Source organism: Schistocerca serialis, chromosome 4, assembly GCF_023864345.2.
Source record: "Schistocerca serialis cubense isolate TAMUIC-IGC-003099 chromosome 4, iqSchSeri2.2, whole genome shotgun sequence".
In the NCBI taxonomy this organism is placed as follows: Eukaryota; Metazoa; Arthropoda; class Insecta; order Orthoptera; family Acrididae; genus Schistocerca; species Schistocerca serialis.
In genome coordinates this window covers 59,512,788-59,534,493 of record NC_064641.1, presented here as the reverse complement: position 1 = coordinate 59,534,493, position 21,706 = coordinate 59,512,788, and the positions used below count along the sequence as shown (strand labels likewise).

The following is a 21,706-nucleotide window of genomic DNA, read 5'->3' as shown; positions in this document are numbered from 1 at the left end:
TTTACCTGGAAAAATAAGGAACTGTCAGCATAACATTGGAATTTAATTTTATTGAGTTATATAAATCATAAATTTTAAAATACTTATTATCTAAATATTATTCCGTATAAATTATTGGTGTTTAGAAACAGTGGTCAAACTTCTCATATGGCCAGTATATCTCAGCCGAGAGGAAACAAAAGTCATTATTATGAGAACCGAGCGAGGTGGCGCAGTGGTTAGCACACTGGACTCACATTCGGAAGGACGACGGTTCAATCCTGCGTCCGGCCATCCTGATTTAGGTTTTCCGTGATTTCCCTAAATCGCTCCAGGCAAATGCCGGTATGGTTCCTTCGAAAGGGCACGGCCGACTTCCTTCCCCATCCATCCCTAATCCGATGAGACCGATGACCTCTCTTCCCCCAAACAACCCAACCCATTATTATGAGATGTTCACAACAGCTCCCCCCCCCCTCCCCCCCCCCCCATCCACTCAATATTAATTTATCAGGGACTTCTTATGACACCACCTTGCTACCCCCCCCCCCCCTCTTTTTCCCTGAATAGCCACCCTGAAAAAGTAAATTGATAATATAACAAGAACAAGAAATTTTGATCGTAAAAACACTACGGAAAAAATGAAAATACATGACAGATTACATAACACTGCTGAAGAGCACATTGTACACAAGAAGAAAAGCACTAAAACATGAAACTTTGATGCGAAATACCTTTGAAAAATTAAAAACACATTCTACAACTCTTCTGAAAAATATAACACACAAACACCTGGAAACCAGCTGACACTATAGCCATCACAACTAAACTAGCATCAGATCTTTTCTCAGAGGCAGTGTGTTGCACAGCATCTGAAGCAAGGAAACAGAAAACCAACAGCAGAAACATTATTTTGCAAACAAAAACACAGCACAGTATTTCAGGTAATAGAATCAAAAGAACTGAACAACAAAGCTAACTTTTCACTCACATTGTAGAAACACTTCTCTACAAGAAATGGTTGTAGGTCTGCTCTAAAAACACTTACTTCTCCAGCTTTTTTGTATGTTAGTTGGCATTGCATTATAAAGAATGAACCAAAGTGGCTCACCTGTCTTTGAGAGTGAGTTGTTCTAATTTTTTGTACTCGTGTCCATAAATTTGTGCAGGAAATTAGTTGGGATTATGAGTCAGCTTACATTTAAAATTAAGAAGTGTATGATGGCTTAGCGTCCATTATCAACACAGTACTAAAATGTGTTCGTTTTTCCCCAGTTCCTCAGAAAGCAGTTCAAGATCATCAAGCGCATCAAGTTCATCTCGCAGTTCTAGCTCAGCATCCAGCTCACGTTCTAGTACATCTTCCAGCAGCAGTGGAAGTTCCAGCTCAAGCTCAGAAGCTCGTCCTAAAGTGAAAGCCAGGTTTGTGATGATGCAATTTATCACATAGAGTTTGGAGGTATGGCATCCAGAGTGCCTGTTCAGGTTTAGGCAAAGAGTTAGACTTCGGTAAGTCTTCCCCGACCTGGGGACTTACCATCCAGTAAGCCTCCCATGGCGTGGGGTTATGTGCGCTTTTTCTTAACTCTACCCCTTTTCCTAAACCTCACCAGTCCTTTCCCTTCACCCCTCTTCCTTCCCCTTCAGCCCTTCTGCCAGAAGGAGCCACTGGCTCTATAAGTTAGCAAATTGTAATACCTTTTATATACGTGTGGTCTCTTGCTGCCACTTGGTCAGAAGATTTTTTTTATCCGTCAAATTACATTATATTTTCAAAAATTGATTACTTTCATTAAAACATTAGGTAGGTAGTTTTAAGTTATTTGATGCTTGAGGAAGGGAATCTACTTTCAGGCCACAGCCAGAGAGACGCACTCGCAGCCATAGTGCAGAACAAAAGAAAGTGAAAGAGAAAGAAAAAGAGAAAGAGAAAAAAGAAGAAGAAAGGAAAAAGAAGCCAGAGAAACCTCGACCCAAAGCTCGATCAAGGTAATTGATGAATTGTTACTTGCGAAGTTGTTCAAGGTATGTCCAGTAGGGGCCATTCTGTAAGCTCTTGTCCCTCTTTGGGTTCATACCCCGATTTGCCTTCTATATTTAGCTGCACTGTGCTTTCCTTAAATGTGAATGCTGAGAGGGTGCCACATTCAGTTTCCTAATCCATCCACTTCCAGTTCAGGTGTATACCTTGTCTGTTGACCAAATCAGTGATCATATATTAAACTCTAGATATCCTTAAATATCCTTCCTTCTTTCTTTCTGTGCTTTAGTTCTAACTCATTTCTAGAATCTGGCCATAAAACTTGGAACAGAAATCTTTCAGGAAGACAGTAGCATCATATAGTAAGAGAACATCGTATTTTTAGACACTTTTTAATAACCTCCTAGCCACATGTTAACACTGGACCTAATTTTACACCATTACTTGCTCACATAAAGTGAATCCAGACACAAATACCTTTACTTTTCCATGTACCTATATCTTAGATGTCTCTTTTGTACCTATCACTTTTCTGTCGATTGTACTAACATAATTATGAGAAAAGAAATTTGCTTTGTGTTACGTGTATCAAGAAGTATTCTTTTACATGCTTAACAACTTTTTGTCAGCCAGAATATATATATATACTATTTATCTCAAAGCTGTATTTAATGTAAAAGCATTTCAGACATTAATATTGCTGCCATAAAACTGGGATTAATTTCCATTACATCTAAGCTTTGCAAACATGAGGAAATGGAAATCATAACCGGAACTACTTGTGTTTTCATTACTTAGAAAAGTAGTCATAATTCCATGTTGCATTTCCTTGTTAATGTAATTTTACATTCACTGGACAGAATATGAACATCATCCTGATATTGGGAGCTTTACTTTTGATATCCAGAACAACCTGATTGATGCATCTGGATTATGAATGGTGGTCAGTGATGTCTAACATCATTCCTTACAAATAAACTCGTCTAATTCAGTGGGAAGTACTGGAGAAGACTAATGGTTTTTCTCGCCCCCTCCCTTCAATACAAGCCCCTTGGGCTTCAGTCATAGTGCCACTGACATCGAGGAATTCCACAGACTACTAACATCGGATATATCAGTAGGCCAGTCCAGTGCAGACTCAGTGCAGCTGCTCTCATAATTCAAAAGTACAGACTTTGAATGACAGTCACTGAAATTCAAATCAGTTTACTTTCTTTGGTTAAAGTGGCTGACATTCCCACACGCAAAACATATATTGTGAAAAGTTTTTAAGTTCAGTAGAAAGGAAAAGTAAGTGGCACCTTGAGGATGAGAGAGATAACAGCATGGATATGTCTCAGAATCTCTGGTCCAAAATTACTATTTTAATGCAACAACCTACAAATTTAATAACAATTAATTGAACATTATGGCTCTTTAAATTACATTATGTATGTACTGTTGCTGTCTAGCTGTTTCAGCCTCCTGTATATGTTTCAGTTGCGGCATATCATCTTGTGGGGTTTCAAATAAAAAAATATGGCCCTCAACTACGTACCCTCAGACTCAGAGTTGAAATATTAATGGCTGGTTTCATTTTCTAGGTGCTGGGATACTTAGTTGCCGCATTACATGCCAAATACTGCTGAGTCTTCAGTACACAGTATGAATACACACATGAATCGAATGGTTGAAGGTTCCTATCACTCGTCATTTTGAATGTAACATAGAAATTTATAAATGAAAGATTGGAATTAAATAAAATCTGCAGGTACTATTTTAACGACTTTAAATGATGAGTATGATAGCAGAAATACCTTTAAGAATGCCATTTATTACTGCAAAACACTTATTGGTGTCGCTGGTCCAGCAATTAGATAAAATATAAGTTTAATAACAGGGAGACAATAGATTCCTACTTCACGTAATTAGTTATGAGCAACAACATAGCCCATGAGATATTCACTTCTAAACGCATACTATGTCTTCACTGCAGAAGCCATAGAAATCTCACAAGTCAGCACTGAAATAATTCTATCTCCCGTTACCACATGCAAACTGCTCAACACTCTCCAGGTATTTCCCGTGACCGTATGTCGTGCCTTCCCGTCCAGCACAGTCTCTCCATTGACTTCGGTAGTCGCCTACTGTAGTAATGAGTGCTGTGATTGACTAGAGTGCTCCCACCATGTCTCCAAGCCAACGCACACTCACAAACATATTGAAACACATACAAAATACTGGATTTACATTTAACTAACGGCTGGGCCATAAACACACTCTTAACACACATTATTGAATACATAAACAGATTAAATAAACATATATCAAAGGAATAGAAGCAAAAGTAGGCCAGTAGCGTAATGCCCCTGTGCTTTCTAAAACACAGTAAATATTTGACCAATTTCTTCATGAATATTTATAAGCGTGGTGCTACCGTTTTTTCGTGTAGCTGTGGAGTACTTATGGCTTGACTTGATCAATAGTAATCGGTCACTTTGACCTCCAATAACTCATGTACTATTCAAGTCACATGCCTGTAATTCGTACCATTTTAGTTTACACTAATAGCTTTCTAAAGACACATCGATCGACAAAATCAGATGAACCGTTTAGATTTTGGAAATTCATTGCTGGGTGTTACTTGTATAATTTACAGTCAGATACTAAACTTCTCACAAGTCAGCACTGAAATAATTCTATCTCCCGTTACCACATGCAAACTGCTCAACACTCTCCAGGTATTTCCCGTGACCGTATGTCGTGCCTTCCCGTCCAGCACAGTCTCTCCATTGACTTCGGTAGTCGCCTACTGTAGTAATGAGTGCTGTGATTGACTAGAGTGCTCCCACCATGTCTCCAAGCCAACGCACACTCACAAACATATTGAAACACATACAAAAATATTGAAAATCTGATTACACCATCAGAATCAATGTGCAAATAAATGTAATGTACATGTTTATTTTTAAGGTATCATGATTCCTCTGACTATTATTAATTTCTACGTAAACTGCGAAATGTCTGCCATTATGGTTTCACAGAGTTTGCCATCTTTGGCACTCCCGGCATACAAATCTCCTTCATTGACACAAAGCACAGTCCTCGACACAGTGTCAACATGGAATTCCCAGCAACACGGTCTGCCTGGACCATGTACTGGGGCTACCCATCTTGCTCTGGCTAATGCTCGGCACTATGCAGTTGCTGACATGCCCCGGCTTGCCGAGCAGCCCGTGTGGCCACACCAATTCCAAACTTAGAATATTTCCAGGGTGCCACAACTCGCCTGTTATCTCACAATCTGCAACATAGGCAAAATCTGTATCTGTAATTTTGGATCTAGATTATAATCTCAAAAGTGAAAAAAGTTGTTCATGTTAATTTTTCTGCTTAAAGTTACTGTAGTGAATGTTTTTTGAGTTGTGGTAGGTAGGCGTTAGCTTTCTGCAAATCATTATTATTGCTTACTGGCATTTTTATGCCAGTAGGGTGGTGATTCTGCTTTATGAGGTGGTATGCAAATATGCTGTATTTGCTTCTACTTTTCACTGCTTTAGGTGTTTGGAGAATATAATTCTAAAATTTATATTTATCTTTCACTTACATGCTTGATGGCAGTCATAGAAGGTTAATTGAGATATTTCTGTTTTGCTGAATTTATTCAAAATTGTTCAGAGTGTTTGTAATATTTCCATTGTGACCATGAATCATCTCAAGTGATGGAATGTTTCTCTCTTCATCTCATGTATTCATAAAGCTCATCTGGTTATCCCCATAACTGAGGAAAGAGTGAACAGTACTTGCCATTTCAGAACACATTCTAATCTGAAACTTCCTGGCAGATTAAAACTGTGTGCTGGACCGAGACTCGAACTCTGGACCTTTGCCTTTCCCAGGCAAGTGCTTTACCATCTGAACTACCCAAGCACGACTCACGTCCCGTCCTCACAGCTTTACTTCTGCCAGTACCTCGTCTCCTACTTTCCAAACTTTGCAGAAGCTTTCCTGTGAACCTTGCAGAACTAGCACTCCTGAAAGAAAGGATATTGCAGAGAATGGCTTAGCCACAGCCTGGGAGGTGTTTCCAGAATGGAAACATTCTAATCTATTTGTTAGAATAGATTCTAATCTCCTTGATCATGCCGAAAATTGACCAAGGAGATCAGTGGCTCTGTGAGTAAGCTGTCAGCCAATGTTATTGAGTGTCTGGCGACCATTACTGGAGCCATTATGACTGCAACCTAATTGTCAGTAATCTTCAAATCTGGTGACTGTGCAAGTCAGAAAAATTGTTGTATTTTATTCTGATGACCAACAAACTGATTTTGGGTAATTTCAGTGATGTGAATTAGGGAACTATCATATAGTGAAATACATGTGCCATGTAATGAATGTAGTATCCTTAAATGGTTTCATTGTCTATACCAATTGCCCATCCTGTTAGTATCATTACAGGGGCCATTACTATTCTTCACTCTCGGAACAATGCCGTCTGGATTTCATACTTCCCAAAGTGTTCTTCGTATGTGCTATCTGCACATCTGAAGTCTTTTGTTTCCATTTGCACTGGCGCTAGCAGTACTAACATTAATTTTGTATTTATACAGCTCAGATGTTCCATAGGCATTGTGTCCCCCAGATGTCTGTTTAGATCAGCATCACTCATCACTTTCATCCCAGCAGGCTTCTATTCACAAGGAAAGTACACCAGCTGAAAGGGTAAAACCCAGATAGCAGTAATTTTAAAATATGTTAATGTGTTTGTTTCCACCCATCAGGGCAATGTATGTGTAAAAATCTGCACTTTCATGCAGTCTGTTTTTGAGGCTAATGAATCTACAGTCCAGAAGGAAAAGTTTCTTTAGAAACAATAACTGTGTAACATATGGCTATGACCAGCAGATCCACAAGAGTTAAAAATGAGACATTATTTGCCAAAAAGCTAAACATATGGTTGAAACCATATATGCTAACACATGCGCTACTTACAGAGTGAGATTTACCAAATTAGGAATTCCTGTGTTGCAATATGTTCTTCCCTTATTCATCATTGAAGTGCAAATGTGAACACACTGGAATGGAAGTGTGCACACTTGACAAGGGCAACATAAGGACGTGCTACATCATTTTTGGTGTGTCCCGACTGCAGTGATCATATTATTTCATGCCATTGCCATAGGCTGCACCGTTCTTTTGTGTTTTATCACGTAATTGATACGTCACATTTGCGCTTTGATGGCAGGTAAGGGAAGAACCGGTAACACATAGCAACTACTACTTTGGGAAATATGCTTCTGTAAGTACTGCAGGCGTACATGTGTGTTGTTTCAAGCAAGCGTTAAGCCTGTTGCCTAAAAAAACTTCATTTAGAAATCTTGTGAATCTGCTGATCATAACTGTCTGTTACACAGTATTGTTTCTCCAGTGACTGGCACTTCTGTGGCTTTATAGCTTCATTAACGTGCAAACACCAGCTGTACACAGATGCTGAATTTTACAGGTAAATGACCTTGATGGATCAAACAATGGAAACTCCAGGTTGGAACAATACTAGGAAAAGGATAGATTGCTACTCAGCTTAAAGTCGACATGTTGAGTTGCATACAGACACAAAAAGCTTTTGGCCAAAGCTAAATGTGTTCATCTCCATATTTTAAATCATTTTTTTCTTTCCTGTTTTCATTGATAGGATAGGGGTACTTCCCTTGTCAGGAATAACAGTCTGCTTTATTACCAGCTTGCGTCTAAATGTTTAGTTGTTCTCTGGGATAATGATTTATGGCCTCTGTTTGATGCTATCACTAGCACCTCTAGATATCCCTAGTAAATTTGTGATTATAAGTTTCCACTGATTCACAAAGTAGTTATTTACATTGAAAGTCTGCTGGGTCTGATGTGAGGACGACTCAGCAGAACACAATAATAATTACAGAATACTGGCAGCTAAGAACAATCCCAAGCATGTCACCGCAGGAGAAGAAGATGAAAGACCCTGTCTATGTATTACAGAGAAACCCAAAAACCAGCACCAGAATAGGAGTATTAAGTTTTACACAAGTCAGTGCTATTGTATTTGTTGAGTTTCAAACCAAAAACAATAATTACTTTCAGCCAGATCTTGACATTGCCTCTTTTTTGGAGAAGTTACATCTCATGTCACATACTGTATAGTCTACTTTCATGCATCATAAATATCCGGAGTGATTGGTACACTGTCATGCTCTCCTTATTCATTTATGTCTTGGCAGTCACTGCCAGTTACATAAACCAAAGAATATTACCAAAATCTTATTGATCAAAGCTGAGTATTAAGCTTGAATGATTATCACTAGAAAATTATGATCATGATATTGGTGTTGGATGTGATTATGCTTTGAGTTATATTTCAGATAATTGGAAGGAAAGTAGCATCCAAGCCACTGAATTTAGCTGTTAAAAATAAAAGGTTATAATATGAGTGAAGTTGCAAGACACTTAGGTAAAAAGTTATTTCTTTCTTGGTGCTTAGAGAGATCTTGTGGCTATTTCCTTTTGGTGGAAAAACAATATTTTTGAGAAATAATGAACTAATAGTTGGTAAACAAGTTGGACCAAGAGTTTTCAGAAAAGAGTAAGTAATCAGGGAAGAGATAGTTTACAGGTTTCTTATTATGTCACCCACAGCTTGCCGGGTCTTTCTCATTTATGAGAAATAAATTTCATGGCTGAGGCGGTCATGCAGTTGTTCGATTTTTGTGAGCCTAATTTAGAGAAAAGGAAACACTTGCTACCCAAATGACCCAACTATAACAAGTCTACTGTAAAAGTAATTTAAAGAAACACACTGATGAAAAATGTAAAACTTCTGGCCTTGTCTTTGCAATATGTTGAAAGCATACTTTTTACGCGACCCATTGCATTTGGAAGTTTTATAATATTTGACTCAGCAGTGTTTGGCTGTAATAAGTCACTTTGTGTTTATTAGTGTCTGTGTCAATAATAAATTCAGACATGTTTCATTAAACTTTTTTGTTAGAAACATAATAAAAAAGAAGACCATCTTCACTCTGTGTTAAGCACCTTTCTTTGCCTCTTACATTCAGGAGATATTTTCCTAAAAAGGGTGGAAAACATTTGCTTATTTTACATAATAGACGTCCTTGTTATCATGAAAACATTATAACACAATTCCTGTTATCTAGGAAGCCCATTTCATGTTTATTTTAATTGATTGATTTGGTGAAAAAGTGTCAATATTGTAAACACAAGGTTGTTGTTGTTCTTGTTGTTGTTGTGGTCTTCAGTCCTGAGGCTGGTTTGATGCAGCTCTCCATGCTACCCTATCTTGTGCAAGCTTCTTCATCTCCCAGTACTTACTGCAACATACATCATTCTGTATCTTTATAGTGTATTCATCTCTTGGTCTCCCTCTACGATTTTTACCCTCCACGCTGTCCTCCAATACTAAATTGGTGATCCCTTGATGCCTCAGAACATGACCTACCAACCGATCCCTTCTTCTAGTCAAGTAGTGCCACAAACTCCTCTTCTCCCCAATTCTATTGAATACCTCCTCATTAGTTATGTGATCTACCCATCTAATCTTCAGCATTCTTCTGTAGCACCACATTTCGAAAGCTTCTATTCTCTTCTTGTCCAAACTAGTTATCGTCCATGTTTCACTTCCATACATGGCTACACTCCATACAAATACTTTCAGAAATGACTTCCTGACACTTAAAACTATACTCAATGTTAACAAATTTCTCTTCTTCAGAAATGCTTTCCTTGCCATTACCAGTCTACATTTTATATCCTCTCTACTTCGACCATCAACAGTTATTTTGCTCTCCAAATAGCAAAACTCCTTTACTACTTTAAGTGTCTCATTTCCTAATCTCATTCCCTCAGTATCACCCGACTTAATTCAACTACATTCCATTATCCTCATTTTGCTGTTGTTGATGTTCATCTTATATCCTCCTTTCAAGGCACTGTCCATTCTGTTGAACTGCTCTTCCAAGTCTTTTGCTGTCTCTGACAGAATTACGATGTCATCGGCGAACCTCAAAGTTTTTATTTCTTCTCCATGGATTTTAATACCTACTCCCAATCTTTCTTTTGTTTCCCTCACTGCTTGCTCAATATACAGATCGAATAACATCGGGGACAGGCTACAACCCTGTCTCACTCCCTTCCCAACCACTGCTTCCCTTTCATGACCCTCAACTCTTATAACTGTCATCTGGTTTCTGTACAAATTTTAAATAGCCTTTTGCTCCCTGTATTTTACCCTTGCCACCTTCAGAATTTGAAAGAGAGTATTCCAGTCAACATTGTAAAAAGATTTCTCTAAGTCTACAAATGCTAGAAACGTAGGTTTGCCTTTCCTTAATCTTTCTTCTAAGATAAGTTGTAGGGTCAGTATTGCCTCACGTGTTCCAACATTTCTACGGAATCCAAACTGATCTTCCCCGAGGTCAGCTCCTACCAGTTTTTCCATTCGTCTGTAAAGAATTCGCGTTAGTATTTTGCATCCATGACTTATTAAACTGATTGTTCGGTGATATTCACATCTTTCAGCACCTGCTTTCTTTGGGATTGGAATTATTTTATTCTTCTTGAAGTCTGAGGGTATTTCGCCTATCTCATACATCTTGCTCACCAGATGGTAGAGTTTTTTCATGACTGGCTCTCCCAAGGCCGTCAGTAGTTCTAATGGAATGTTGTCTACTCCCGGGGCCTTGTTTCGACTCAGGTCTTTCAGTGCTCTGTCAAACTCTTCACGCAATATCGTATCTCCCATTTCATCTTCATCTACTTCCTCTTCCATAAATGATGACTAACTGAAACCCTCAGCTGCTGACAGGTGTTGTTGATATACCTCAATGTGGACAGTTGAAAATGTGTGACCGGGACTCGAACCCGGGACCTCCTGCTTACATGGCAGACGCTCTATCCATCTGAGCCACTGAGGACACAGATGAATAGCACGACTGCAGGGACTTATCCCTTGCACGCTTCCCGTGAGACTCATATTCCCAACTGTCCACAATTCTACATACGTAATGTACCTTATAGACATTCGCCCATCCACTCAATACTCGCGCACGCTTTGGCGATTTCCGTAAGAGTTTGGGCAACCTGTGTATCAACAACACCTGTCGGCAGCTGAGGGTTTCAGTTAGTCATCATTTATTCCAGGGAAAAGCTGCACGGTCATCAACAGTATTCTGTTCTTTCGAGAACGGTTACTGTCTTCACATACTTCCTCGTCCATTTCCATTATATTGTCCTCAAGTACATTGCCCTTGTATAGACCCTCTATATACTCCTTCCACCTTTCTGCTTTCCCTTCTTTGCTTAGAACTGGGTTTCCATCTGAGCTCTTGATATTCATACAAGTGGTTCTCTTTTCTCCAAAGGTCTCTTTAATTTCCTGTAGGCAGTATCTATCTTACCGCTAGTGAGATAATCCTCTACATCCTTACATTTCTCCTCTAGCCATCCCTGCTTAGCCATTTTGCACCTCCTGTCGATCTCATTTTTGAGACGTTTGCATTACTTTTTGTCTGCTTCATCTACTGCATTTTTATATTTTCTCCTTTCATCAATTAAATCCAATATTTCTTCTGTTACCCAAGGATTTCTACTAGCCCTCATCTTTTTACCTACTTGATCCTCTGCTACCTTCACTACTTCATCTCTCAAAACTACCTAATCTTCTTCTACTGTATTTCTTTCCCCCATTTTGTCAATTGTTCCCTTATGCTCTCCCTGAAACTCTGTACAACCTCTGGTTTAGTCACTTTATCCAGGTCCCATCGTCTTAAATTCCCACCTTTTTGCAGTTTCTTCAGTTTTAATCTACAGTTCATAACCAATAGATTGTGGTCAGAGTCCACATCTGCCCCCCCCCCCCCCCCCCCCCCAAAAAAAAAACCATCAACCTTGCCGTTGGTGGAGGCTTGCGTGCCTCAGCGATACAGATAGTCGTACCGTATGTGCAACCACAACGGAGGGGTATCTGTTGGGAGGCCAGACAAACGTGTGGTTCCTGAAGAGGGGCAGCAGCCTTTTCAGTAGTTGCAGGGGCAACAGTCTGAATGATTGACTGATCTGGCCTTGTAACACTAATCAAAACAGCCTTGTTGTGCTGGTACTGCGAACAGCTGAAAGCAAGGGGAAACTACAGCCGTAATTTTTCCCGAGGGCATGCAGCTTTACTGTATGGTTAAATGATGATGGCATCCTCTTGGGTAAAATATTCCAGAGGTAAAATAGTCCCCCATTCGGATCTCCGGGCTGGTACTACTCAGGAGGACGTCATTATGAGGAGAAAGAAAACTGTGTTCTACGGATCAGAGCGTGGAATGTCAGATCCCTTAATCGAGCAGGTAGGTTAGAGAATTTAAAAAGGGAAATGTATAGGTTAAAGTTAGATATAGTAGGAATTAGTGAAGTTCGGTGGCAGGAGGAACAAGACTTTTGGTCAGGCGAATACAGGGCTATAAATAAAAAATCAAATAGGGGTAATGCAGGAGTAGGTTTAATAATGAATCAAAAAATAGGAGTGCGGGTAAGCTACTACAAACAGCATAGTGAACACCTTATTGTGGCCAAGATAGACACGAAGCCCACGCCTACTACAGTAGTACAAGTTTATATGCCAACTAGCTCTGCAGATGACGAAGAAATTGAAGAAATGTATGATGAAATAAAAGAAATTATTCAGATTGTGAAGGGAGACGAAAATTTAATAGTCATTGGTGACTGGAATTTGGTAGTAGGAAAAGGGAGAGAAGGAAACGTAGTAGGGGAATATGGATTGGGGCTAAGAAATGAAAGAGCAAGCCGTCTGGTAGAATTTTGCACAGAGCACAACTTAATCATAGCATAAGGTTGTATAAATTTTTAAAGGCTTGTTATATTGATAAATATAGTAGTCGTCCTCTGTGTTGTCTGACTGTAATTTTTGTGGACCTGATATACGTCCCTTCTTATTTGCTAATTTTTTGTAGCAGAAGTATGTATGTATTATTTTGTTTAGCATAACCAACATGTGGACTCTCTTTGTTTTTTAAGGTATTCATTTTATTCTACTAGAGCACATGTCAAGTTCATCTTAAGTGGCATCATTCATTATCTTAAAGAATCATGACGTAACACATAGAATATTTGTGTAGTAACAATGAACAGTGGCAAAGGAGTTATTAATATAATTTTAAACCATTCTGTGAAAAAACGAAGTATACTAAATAAAGAACGCAAGCTGGGTGTATTATTGCAGTTATACAATAGTACATTTTTGCAAATGCTAATAAACAGTAAAACAAACAATATTAGTTTAGAGTGTACTGTAAGTTGTATAAGAAGACAGCATTTTTTCCCTTTTTTTCAGGACTCCCACTCCAAGACGGAAGCGCAAGGAACATTCGCCTACACCACGTCCCACAAAAATTCACATTGGTCGTTTGACTCGTAATGTGACTCGTGACCACATAGTAGAAATTTTTTCGACATATGGAAATGTAAAAAGTGTTGAATTTCCTGTAGACAGGCTGCACCCAAATACAGGGAGAGGCTTTGCATACATTGAGTTTGAAACTCCAAATGAAGCTGAAAATGCAATGAAACATATGGATGGAGGTAATAATTTAATTTAGGTTTAGAAATTGTTTTACGTTAATAGTCATACTCGTGAGGAGCTGAAAGATGATCGTGCGTAGTTCCTGCGATGCCATAGGTCGTATTCCCATACACAAATTTTCTCTTTAGTTTTCCCTGTAATATAATCATACTTGTGATCCTAAAACTGATGCATAGGAGAATACTGCAATACAGTATGAGAGACAAATCAGCAGGGCATTGCTAGCAACAGACAACATGTGAATAAAATTTGTAGGTAGTTTAGGGTTTGTAATGGGTTGTTCTGAAATAAATGCAACACTGTCAAAAGTGCTAAATTTTTTAAGTTAGTGTAGATAAATGTGAAGTACAGTACTTCACTATAAATAAAAGTTAATGCTTGCGGTTACAGTAATAAGATGTAACTGAAGCTATAATTTTAGAAGACTCTACCCTGTTGTTTTTTAAGTTGAAGTTAGGTGAACATATGTCTGTTTAAACTTATAGTAATCAGTAGATTCATTAATATTCTTTTTCCCTAGAAAATCAGTCAAAAAGATAATAATGTTAAATCTCCAAACAAAATTGATTTGATGTTCATTTATAAATTACACACCTTTTATGTGAAACACATTATCAGTGGATTTTTCTGTGTAATATTCCATGCTTTAATGTATGACAGTTGTAGATTTGAAACAGTTCATGCCCTTGTTTTTACATAAATAAAATGTTACTTAGTTATTTTTCCCTGTGATAACAATTTCTATGTTCTCTTTTGTGCGGCCATAGGTTAAGATACGCACTTCCAATTTACATAAAAAAATTTGTTACGTAGTTGTGTCAAAATTTTTATTTTTCTTGATTTTCCACACTTTTTTCGTGTACTATATGACACTCCACCGATGATTCAGCGTATACAATATAACAGGATGTATACGACCTGGAGAGATCCGGGAAAAATCCGGGAATTTTTACATTAGGGAGAAAACCTGGAAAATCCCGTAATTTTTTTAGAATTCCAGTAATTTTTCCTTGTTTATTTCTCAGTTAAATTTTTGTAATTTTGGCTGGCAAGAACCAATACTCTAACAAAGGATGTTACTGTATCACACTGCTGCAGAATAATACGCAGCAATAAAACCTGAACAACAGAAAAAAACGAAAATAAAACTTAAATTACAAAGAAAATGCGCCATATAAAACAACAAAACATAGTGCTCATACAAGTGTCTGCCAACAGCAAAATGTGTCAAGGGCTTTAGCAGGACTATGCAATGCTTTATAACAACAAATTGTCTGCAATGAGCGTGACGTCACAACTTCTTACATTAGCTTCTTTTGAGCAGTTAGGAGTGGGCTCATGAGCAGTTGAGTCACATATCAGTAGTATGTTCTCCCACTTCTGGCTATGGAAATGTGGCCATTGGCTGTGTTAGCAGCAGCAGCAAGCAACCAGATGCTACCCGGAAAACTTTTACTGGCACCCCCAAGCTGCCAGATTCGCACACGCGCAGCAGGTCCATATCGGGGGGGATTGGGGTAACTGAAGTGGGCGGCAATTACAGTGGGAGAGGGGGGGGGGGGCGCCAAATTCATATTCTTGAGGGGGAAAAAAAAATACCTCGTTTCACAAAGCACCTAGGATTCAGTGCATGTTGGTCTATCGATTTTTCGTAGATTTTGAAACTCATCCCTTTTGGTTTTTGAACACATTCTAAGTTGATTTCTGGATGAACCATAAGTTGATTTTTGAATTCGTGCATTAGTGTACATGATGTCTCTACCAGGGGAGTCCTCGTCACATCTAGAAATAAACTTTCCTGCAGACAAAAGGGGACGGGGCTGTATATGCTGAGCGGAATAAAGCCAAAGGCACGAATGGCAGTCACTGTTTGTTTATGTGGATGACTGGGTTTGCGAATGATCAGCATTGTTATAATTACTAGTGAAATCCATAGATTGAGTCTACCAGAGTGGAAATAAACGACTAACAGGAATAACAGATTAGAAAATGAAACTTTTACAGAAAATTTTTGGCCATATCACTACACTAATAATGATCAGTTGTACAGATCCCAGCTAGCAGCCGCTTAAGTTCTATTCTGGGAGTAGTGCAGAAAACGCGTTGTACGTACATGTAATAACGCCTAACTGGAGAATAATCACAGGATAACTAAACAGGTGATTCTGGCAGGGTTAGTGAAGTTAACTGGAGAATGAGTTTTGAAAGTGGCAGGAATAGTTACAGAATTAGTGATGACAAGATTGTTTGTTAGAACAAGGAGGGAGAAGAAATGTGGACATCACACAAATTATGGCAGAATATGACGATTCCAAATTTATGCTAAAATTTGGATCTCATGCTTGAGAAACTGGAGCGTATGAATGAAATTTGAAACTATTTCATAACATCATAGCTTTTTGCATGTAGTATGCCAAATAGGCATTTGATATTGGTACTTCGTGAATTTATTCTGTCATGTTATAAAAATGACAATTATTGCCAAAACAGTCTCACTTATTTGGTGTGTGTTACAATTACTACAATATTTGTAAGCCCTATTTCATTTTATGTAGCAGACAGTGACAAAATAGACGTAATCAGATCGAGAAACCACACCAGTCTTGGGTACTATTTGAATTAACTGCTTTTTCATTATTAGACAACGACATTTCGATTTTTCATGTAGCAAAGTCGAAGAGTCAGCTCTTTCGCTTGAGACCCGCATTGACGGCATTATTCATGAACACTGACACGATGCAGTTGAATATATAGCAAAAACAGTTGACACAGTTTCTAAAATTGTCAGTAAAGAGCTCAAGGACAGCAAAATGAATGCAATGTGGGCCCCAAAAGAGTTAGCACAACAACACAAGGAAACTAGACTCAAAGTGCATACAGATTAAAAAGAGAAGGTGACCCTTTTCTAAACAAGATTTTAAAACATGTTTTGAAACTTCGATTCATCGTTTTGAGAGGTGAAAAGATAAAGCGTGGAATGGAAGCACACCGGCTCATGTATCTGAAAGAAATTCAGGATACAAATATCTGTGGGAAAAGTCATGTTGACCATCTTTTGGAATGCCCGAGGTGTGATCTTTTGTGATTATTTGGAAGGTCAGCTTATAATAAACAATGCTAATGTTAATACAAAAGAACAAAGCAAAAGTAGCAGTGAGGAAAAAATGTCACAGATCTTAAAGAAAAGATATAATGTTGCTACACTTCACTGTTCACTTTCACACCGCCCGACTGACCCAATAAACCATTGAAGAAATGGGGAGATACTACCTCATCCTGTCTGCAGTCCAGATTTGCCTCCCTTGAATTTTCATAGAACATAGAAAAAGTTCAGTAACAATGGTGAGGTCAAAGAATAAAAAGCTCGTTATTCATTGGACAAGTTTACTTTGGTGGGGATTATGTTGAGAAGTAGTAAAAGTCTCATTTTGTAAAAATAAGAGTTTTTTTCTAGATCAGTTTGTCTCTCTAATTATTGATGTCCCTTCTTCTTCTCCTCCTTCTTCTTCTTCTCTCTCTTTTAAAAATGCCAAGGAGCTACTGGGACCCTGTTTTCTTGCAGGCCAAATCGACGGACAGGAAATCACTGCTGCCCCTGTGCTTCAGCCGAAGCCCAGGCCTCCACCACCAAGGCGTAGCCCACCTCCTCCCATCAGGAGACCTGCACCTCGCTGGAGATCACCTCCAAGGTATTGGACAGATGCAAAAATTACATCTTTCAAAGAAAATTTCCACTAGAAAAAAAAAAAAAAAAACTTTTATTTCAAGGACACAAAACAGAAATTGTAAGGTAAAGGTAGTATCATTTCGCTCGACTATATATGACTTGTTGCTGGCTATGACTGGGGTGAAAGCTGTTTATAAAACTTTTAGTGCAGAAAACCTTTTATTATTTTAGTTTTTCAAGGAAGATTTGTTTTACAATGTTCTTTCATCATTGCATTGAATATTTGTAATGTGGGACGAGGAGATTTACCTTCCAGTGGCAATGCTTTTGGTGTTGCGCCAGCTGTTTATGAAACTTGATAGCAGTTGTTCTTGTTGATCCAAGACTTAAACCTTGACCCTTATCTTTCATGAATGCTGTTGACAAATTAACTCACACCTTCTTGCTGTCCTCTGAGTGCTAATTCTGAGTACGGTCATGCCACCACTCAGGTATTTGTGTGGTTTGCTTTTGAAGAGTTCAGGTAAGTGTGCATTGGTTTTTCTGCCTCGTATCTCGGTAGCTTTTCACAGATCTGGTTGCTAAGTGTTGTTTATGTACTTCGCCTGTAGTGATCTCATTTTACTGCATGTGACTTTTCTTTTCTTCTTGATTGGCATCAAACTATTTGTTCCATCATATGTTCTACTGAATAAGAGATTGTAGAGGTACTCACCAAGAGTGACAGTAATGATGTATTGTTTGATGTCAGCTTAATAGATGGCTCTTCCACATATTCTGAAAGAAACAGTTTTAAGTTGTCTGTGTCAGCAGATGTAACGCTACAGTCTTGGTTCAACAAGAGATGTAATTGGCAATTCATCTGTACCCAAAGAACATGAAGTGATTGTGAAAAGCAAATTTAATTAGAAAGAAAATGATTTTCATGCCCTTACTCATGCATTTGTTGATTCCTTTTAGGGACGCAACTGTCAGCTATGGAATCATACAGGCATGTTATTTTTGACGTAAGGTCCTGTGCTGCCAAATACGCAGACTCGAGGTTTGAAGCCCTGTGATGTCTTATTTCATTTGTGTAGTACACAAAAGTTAAAATACAGCATACATTGCATCAGACATACAGAAATATTGTAATAAATTATCATATATTTATAGTATTGAACTATTCATAGATTAATACGTAAAATTTGTACTCCTTTATTTTCATTGACTAGAAAATTTTAATGTTCAGCTACAAACAAAATATACAGTTTTTGTACAGTTTCATAACTGGTTTAGGCCCTTACACATTTTGCCCGTTGTGACCATTTTTGGGTGAGTTACTGTGATAGAAAACACCCAGGTAAGGATGAACTTTTCAGATTATCCAGTTACTTTAAAATTACTAGCTGACTGGCAGAGAACTGTCCTCATTTGTGATGAACAAGAAGTAATTGGAAATATAAGAAATGTCTTGCCAAAATTCCAAATAGGACATGAACTTTTTTCATAGATGTATTGTTTACAAAGTATATTTATTATAAACAGGCAGTCTACCTTCCTCCAGTGATTGAACATTCAGTTAATCTGGAGAAAATATTGCTCACAAAGCTATGAAATAAGTCTCGAGACACAGTATAAATGAAGTTAAAAAGTAACAATATTATGAAAAGAAAAGTTGCTACTCACCATATAGTGGAGATGCTGAGTTGCAGATAGGCACAACAAAAAGACGGTACTGTTACAAATAAAGCTTTTGGCCTGTAAGGCCATAGACAAAACACACACACACACACACACACACACACACACACACGTGTGCAAATGCAACTCACACAACTTTTGTGTGTGTGTGTGTGTGTGTGTGTGTGTGTGTGTGTGTGTGTGTCTTCTATTTTTGACGAAGACCTTACGGGCCAAAAGCTTTATTTGTAACAGTCTCTTTGTTGTGCCTATCTGCAACTCAGCATCTCCACTGTATGGTGAGTAGCAACTTTCCTTTTCATAATATTGCTACATTCCATCCTGGATTTTCCATAAAAAGCCTTTTACATAGCTCACAACAAAGGCCAATTATGAGAATGTTTTCACAAATGATCAGTATATTTCATTTACAATACGAAGTAACTGTATGCTTTGCCAGAAAGAAAAAATTTTCATCTCACATGCACAACAAAACTTTATACTCAGAACATGCACAAAAAGTGTCCACTTGACTAGAATGAAATCTGTATACTTCTTTATTTAGTAGTATGAATATAATAGAGGGAAACATTCCACGTGGGAAAAATATATCTAAAAACAAAGATGATGTGACTTACCGAACGAAAGCGCTGGCAGGTCGATAGATTTAGTAGGGTGATCAATGCATGCATTCAGTAGGTATTATTGAAATGTAGCGATAAAGGAACTTGAAACCTCCAAATCTGTGGTTTGGTTCAGCTGTATTGATGCTTTTATGATATGGACTCGGGGCCAAATACTCTATCCTCATTCCTTCACAACTCAACACCACCACCGGGTCCTATTCAATCCAGCATGCCATATTTCTGGACATTGATCACCTACTCTTTGAAGGCTCCATCCACACCTCTGTCCACTTTAAACCCACCAACCACCCCTCTGTCCACTTTAAACCCACCAACCACCCCTCCCATACAGCTTGGCCACCCAGATAAATTTTATTTGCAGTGGAAAGAACTCCTTTGTCCAGTATACTGAAGGTCTCACGAAGAGCTTCACAGACAGGCACTATCCCCCAGACCTCATCTGCAAACAGATTTCCTCTGCGATATCCCCATACATACCCAATTCTCCCACCGCCACCAAGAGCCAACTACAAAGGAGTGCCTTCTTCGTGACCCAATACCCTCCTGGACGGGAACAACTGAAACTCATCCTTCATCAGAGCTTCGATTGTCTATCACCATGCCGTGCAACAACAGACATTCTAGCCAAGATCCTTCCAACTCCTCCTAAAGTTATGGTCCGTTGCCCGTACATCCTCCAGAACATCCTAGTCCATCCCTATACCGTTCCCAATCCCAGCCGCTAGCCACAGAGATCATATCCCTGTGGAAAACCCAGCTGCAAGAGCTGTCCAGTCCACCCGCCCAGCACTTCATATTCCAGTCATGTCACTGGCTTATCCTACCCCATCAGAGTCTGGGCCACCTGTGGAAGCAGCCATGTCTTATACCAGCTATGCTGCAATCATTATCTAACTTTTTATGTAGATATGACTAACAGCTAACTGTCCACCAGAATGAATGGCCACCACCATCATGCAGCTGAATACAGTGTACTTTCTGATTCCAATGGCTGCTTCACAACCTGGGCCATTTGGATCCTCTCGTCCACCACCACCTTTTCTGATCTGCACAGATGGGAACTGTCCTTACAATGCATTCTCCATTCCCAAAATCACATGACCTCAACCTGTGACAATCTATTGTCCCCACACTCTCCATCCAACAGTATCTGCCGCTGTCTGCCTTACCAACTCCACACAGTTCACATCCCCTCACCATCAATTGTGCTATGCTCTGTGCTTGCACACTCATCTGACAGCCTTGTCCAGTTACCATCTAATTCATGCATGCTCCCCCACCCATATGATGCTGTCCCTCCCCTTTCCTGCCCCTCTCAAGTTGCTGCTTGTGATCTATGCGACACCATTGCATTTTGGCCAGAGCAGCCGGCAATAGTGGTCTTGTGTGCATTTCTTTTCTTCTCTTTTCTGAAGAAGGCTTTTGCCAAAAGCTCAATGTGAAACAGTCTTTTCATTATGCCTGTCTGCAGACCAACGTGTCAATTTTATGGTCAGTAACAATCTATTGTTTTCATAATATTGTTGATATTCCAACTTGGACTTCCCATGTTTCATTAACCCTTTAACTGCTCTGGACCTGTTAACATGCACGCCTTTGTACCTGTCCCTGTGTGCTCTGAACGTATTTACACATGTTCAGAGCACACAGGGACAGGCACAAAGGCACGCACACGTCCAGAGCAGTTAAAAGGTTACAGTACTGACGTATATTGAAAGTGACACATAACTTTCAGATTGGGTTACCAAAATTACTTCAGACAGTAGTGAAGGAAAAACCATCTTTAAACACTGTGGATTTGTAACAACAGTTAATTTGCATGGAAGCCAGAGAGTCAGAAACTAATTTTTAAACCTACTATAATGTTCATATCGGAGATGAGAAACCATAGAACAGTGGTTCTCAAACTTTTTTAGCTTTGGGCGCATTTAAAAGGTTGCAAATGATTGTGGGTGCACTGTATACACATTTCTAAGAAATATTTTACAGCAGTCCATATAGAAAATAGTGTGATAAAATAACAATTAAGTCATTTTATTTTGAATTTTGCATCCAGACTACAGAAGATGCAACTTATATTAATAAAAAACATACATTATCACAATATGAACAAACAATTTTTGTATAAGAAATGTGAGAGATTCATGAAGCACGATTGT

General features: G+C 38.8%; 1 protein-coding gene across 1 annotated transcript in view; it reads left to right on the top strand.

Moving 5' to 3' along the window:
• LOC126473745 (RNA-binding protein with serine-rich domain 1-A-like) overlaps positions 1–21,706 on the top strand; it is a 57,210-nt gene that overhangs the window by 22,494 nt on the left and 13,010 nt on the right. The window contains exons 3-6 of the mRNA XM_050100995.1: positions 1,255–1,401; positions 1,834–1,968; positions 13,323–13,570; positions 17,134–17,260. Coding sequence (XP_049956952.1) covers positions 1,255–1,401; positions 1,834–1,968; positions 13,323–13,570; positions 17,134–17,260 — 657 coding nt within the window. The remainder of the gene's footprint in view (positions 1–1,254; positions 1,402–1,833; positions 1,969–13,322; positions 13,571–17,133; positions 17,261–21,706) is intronic.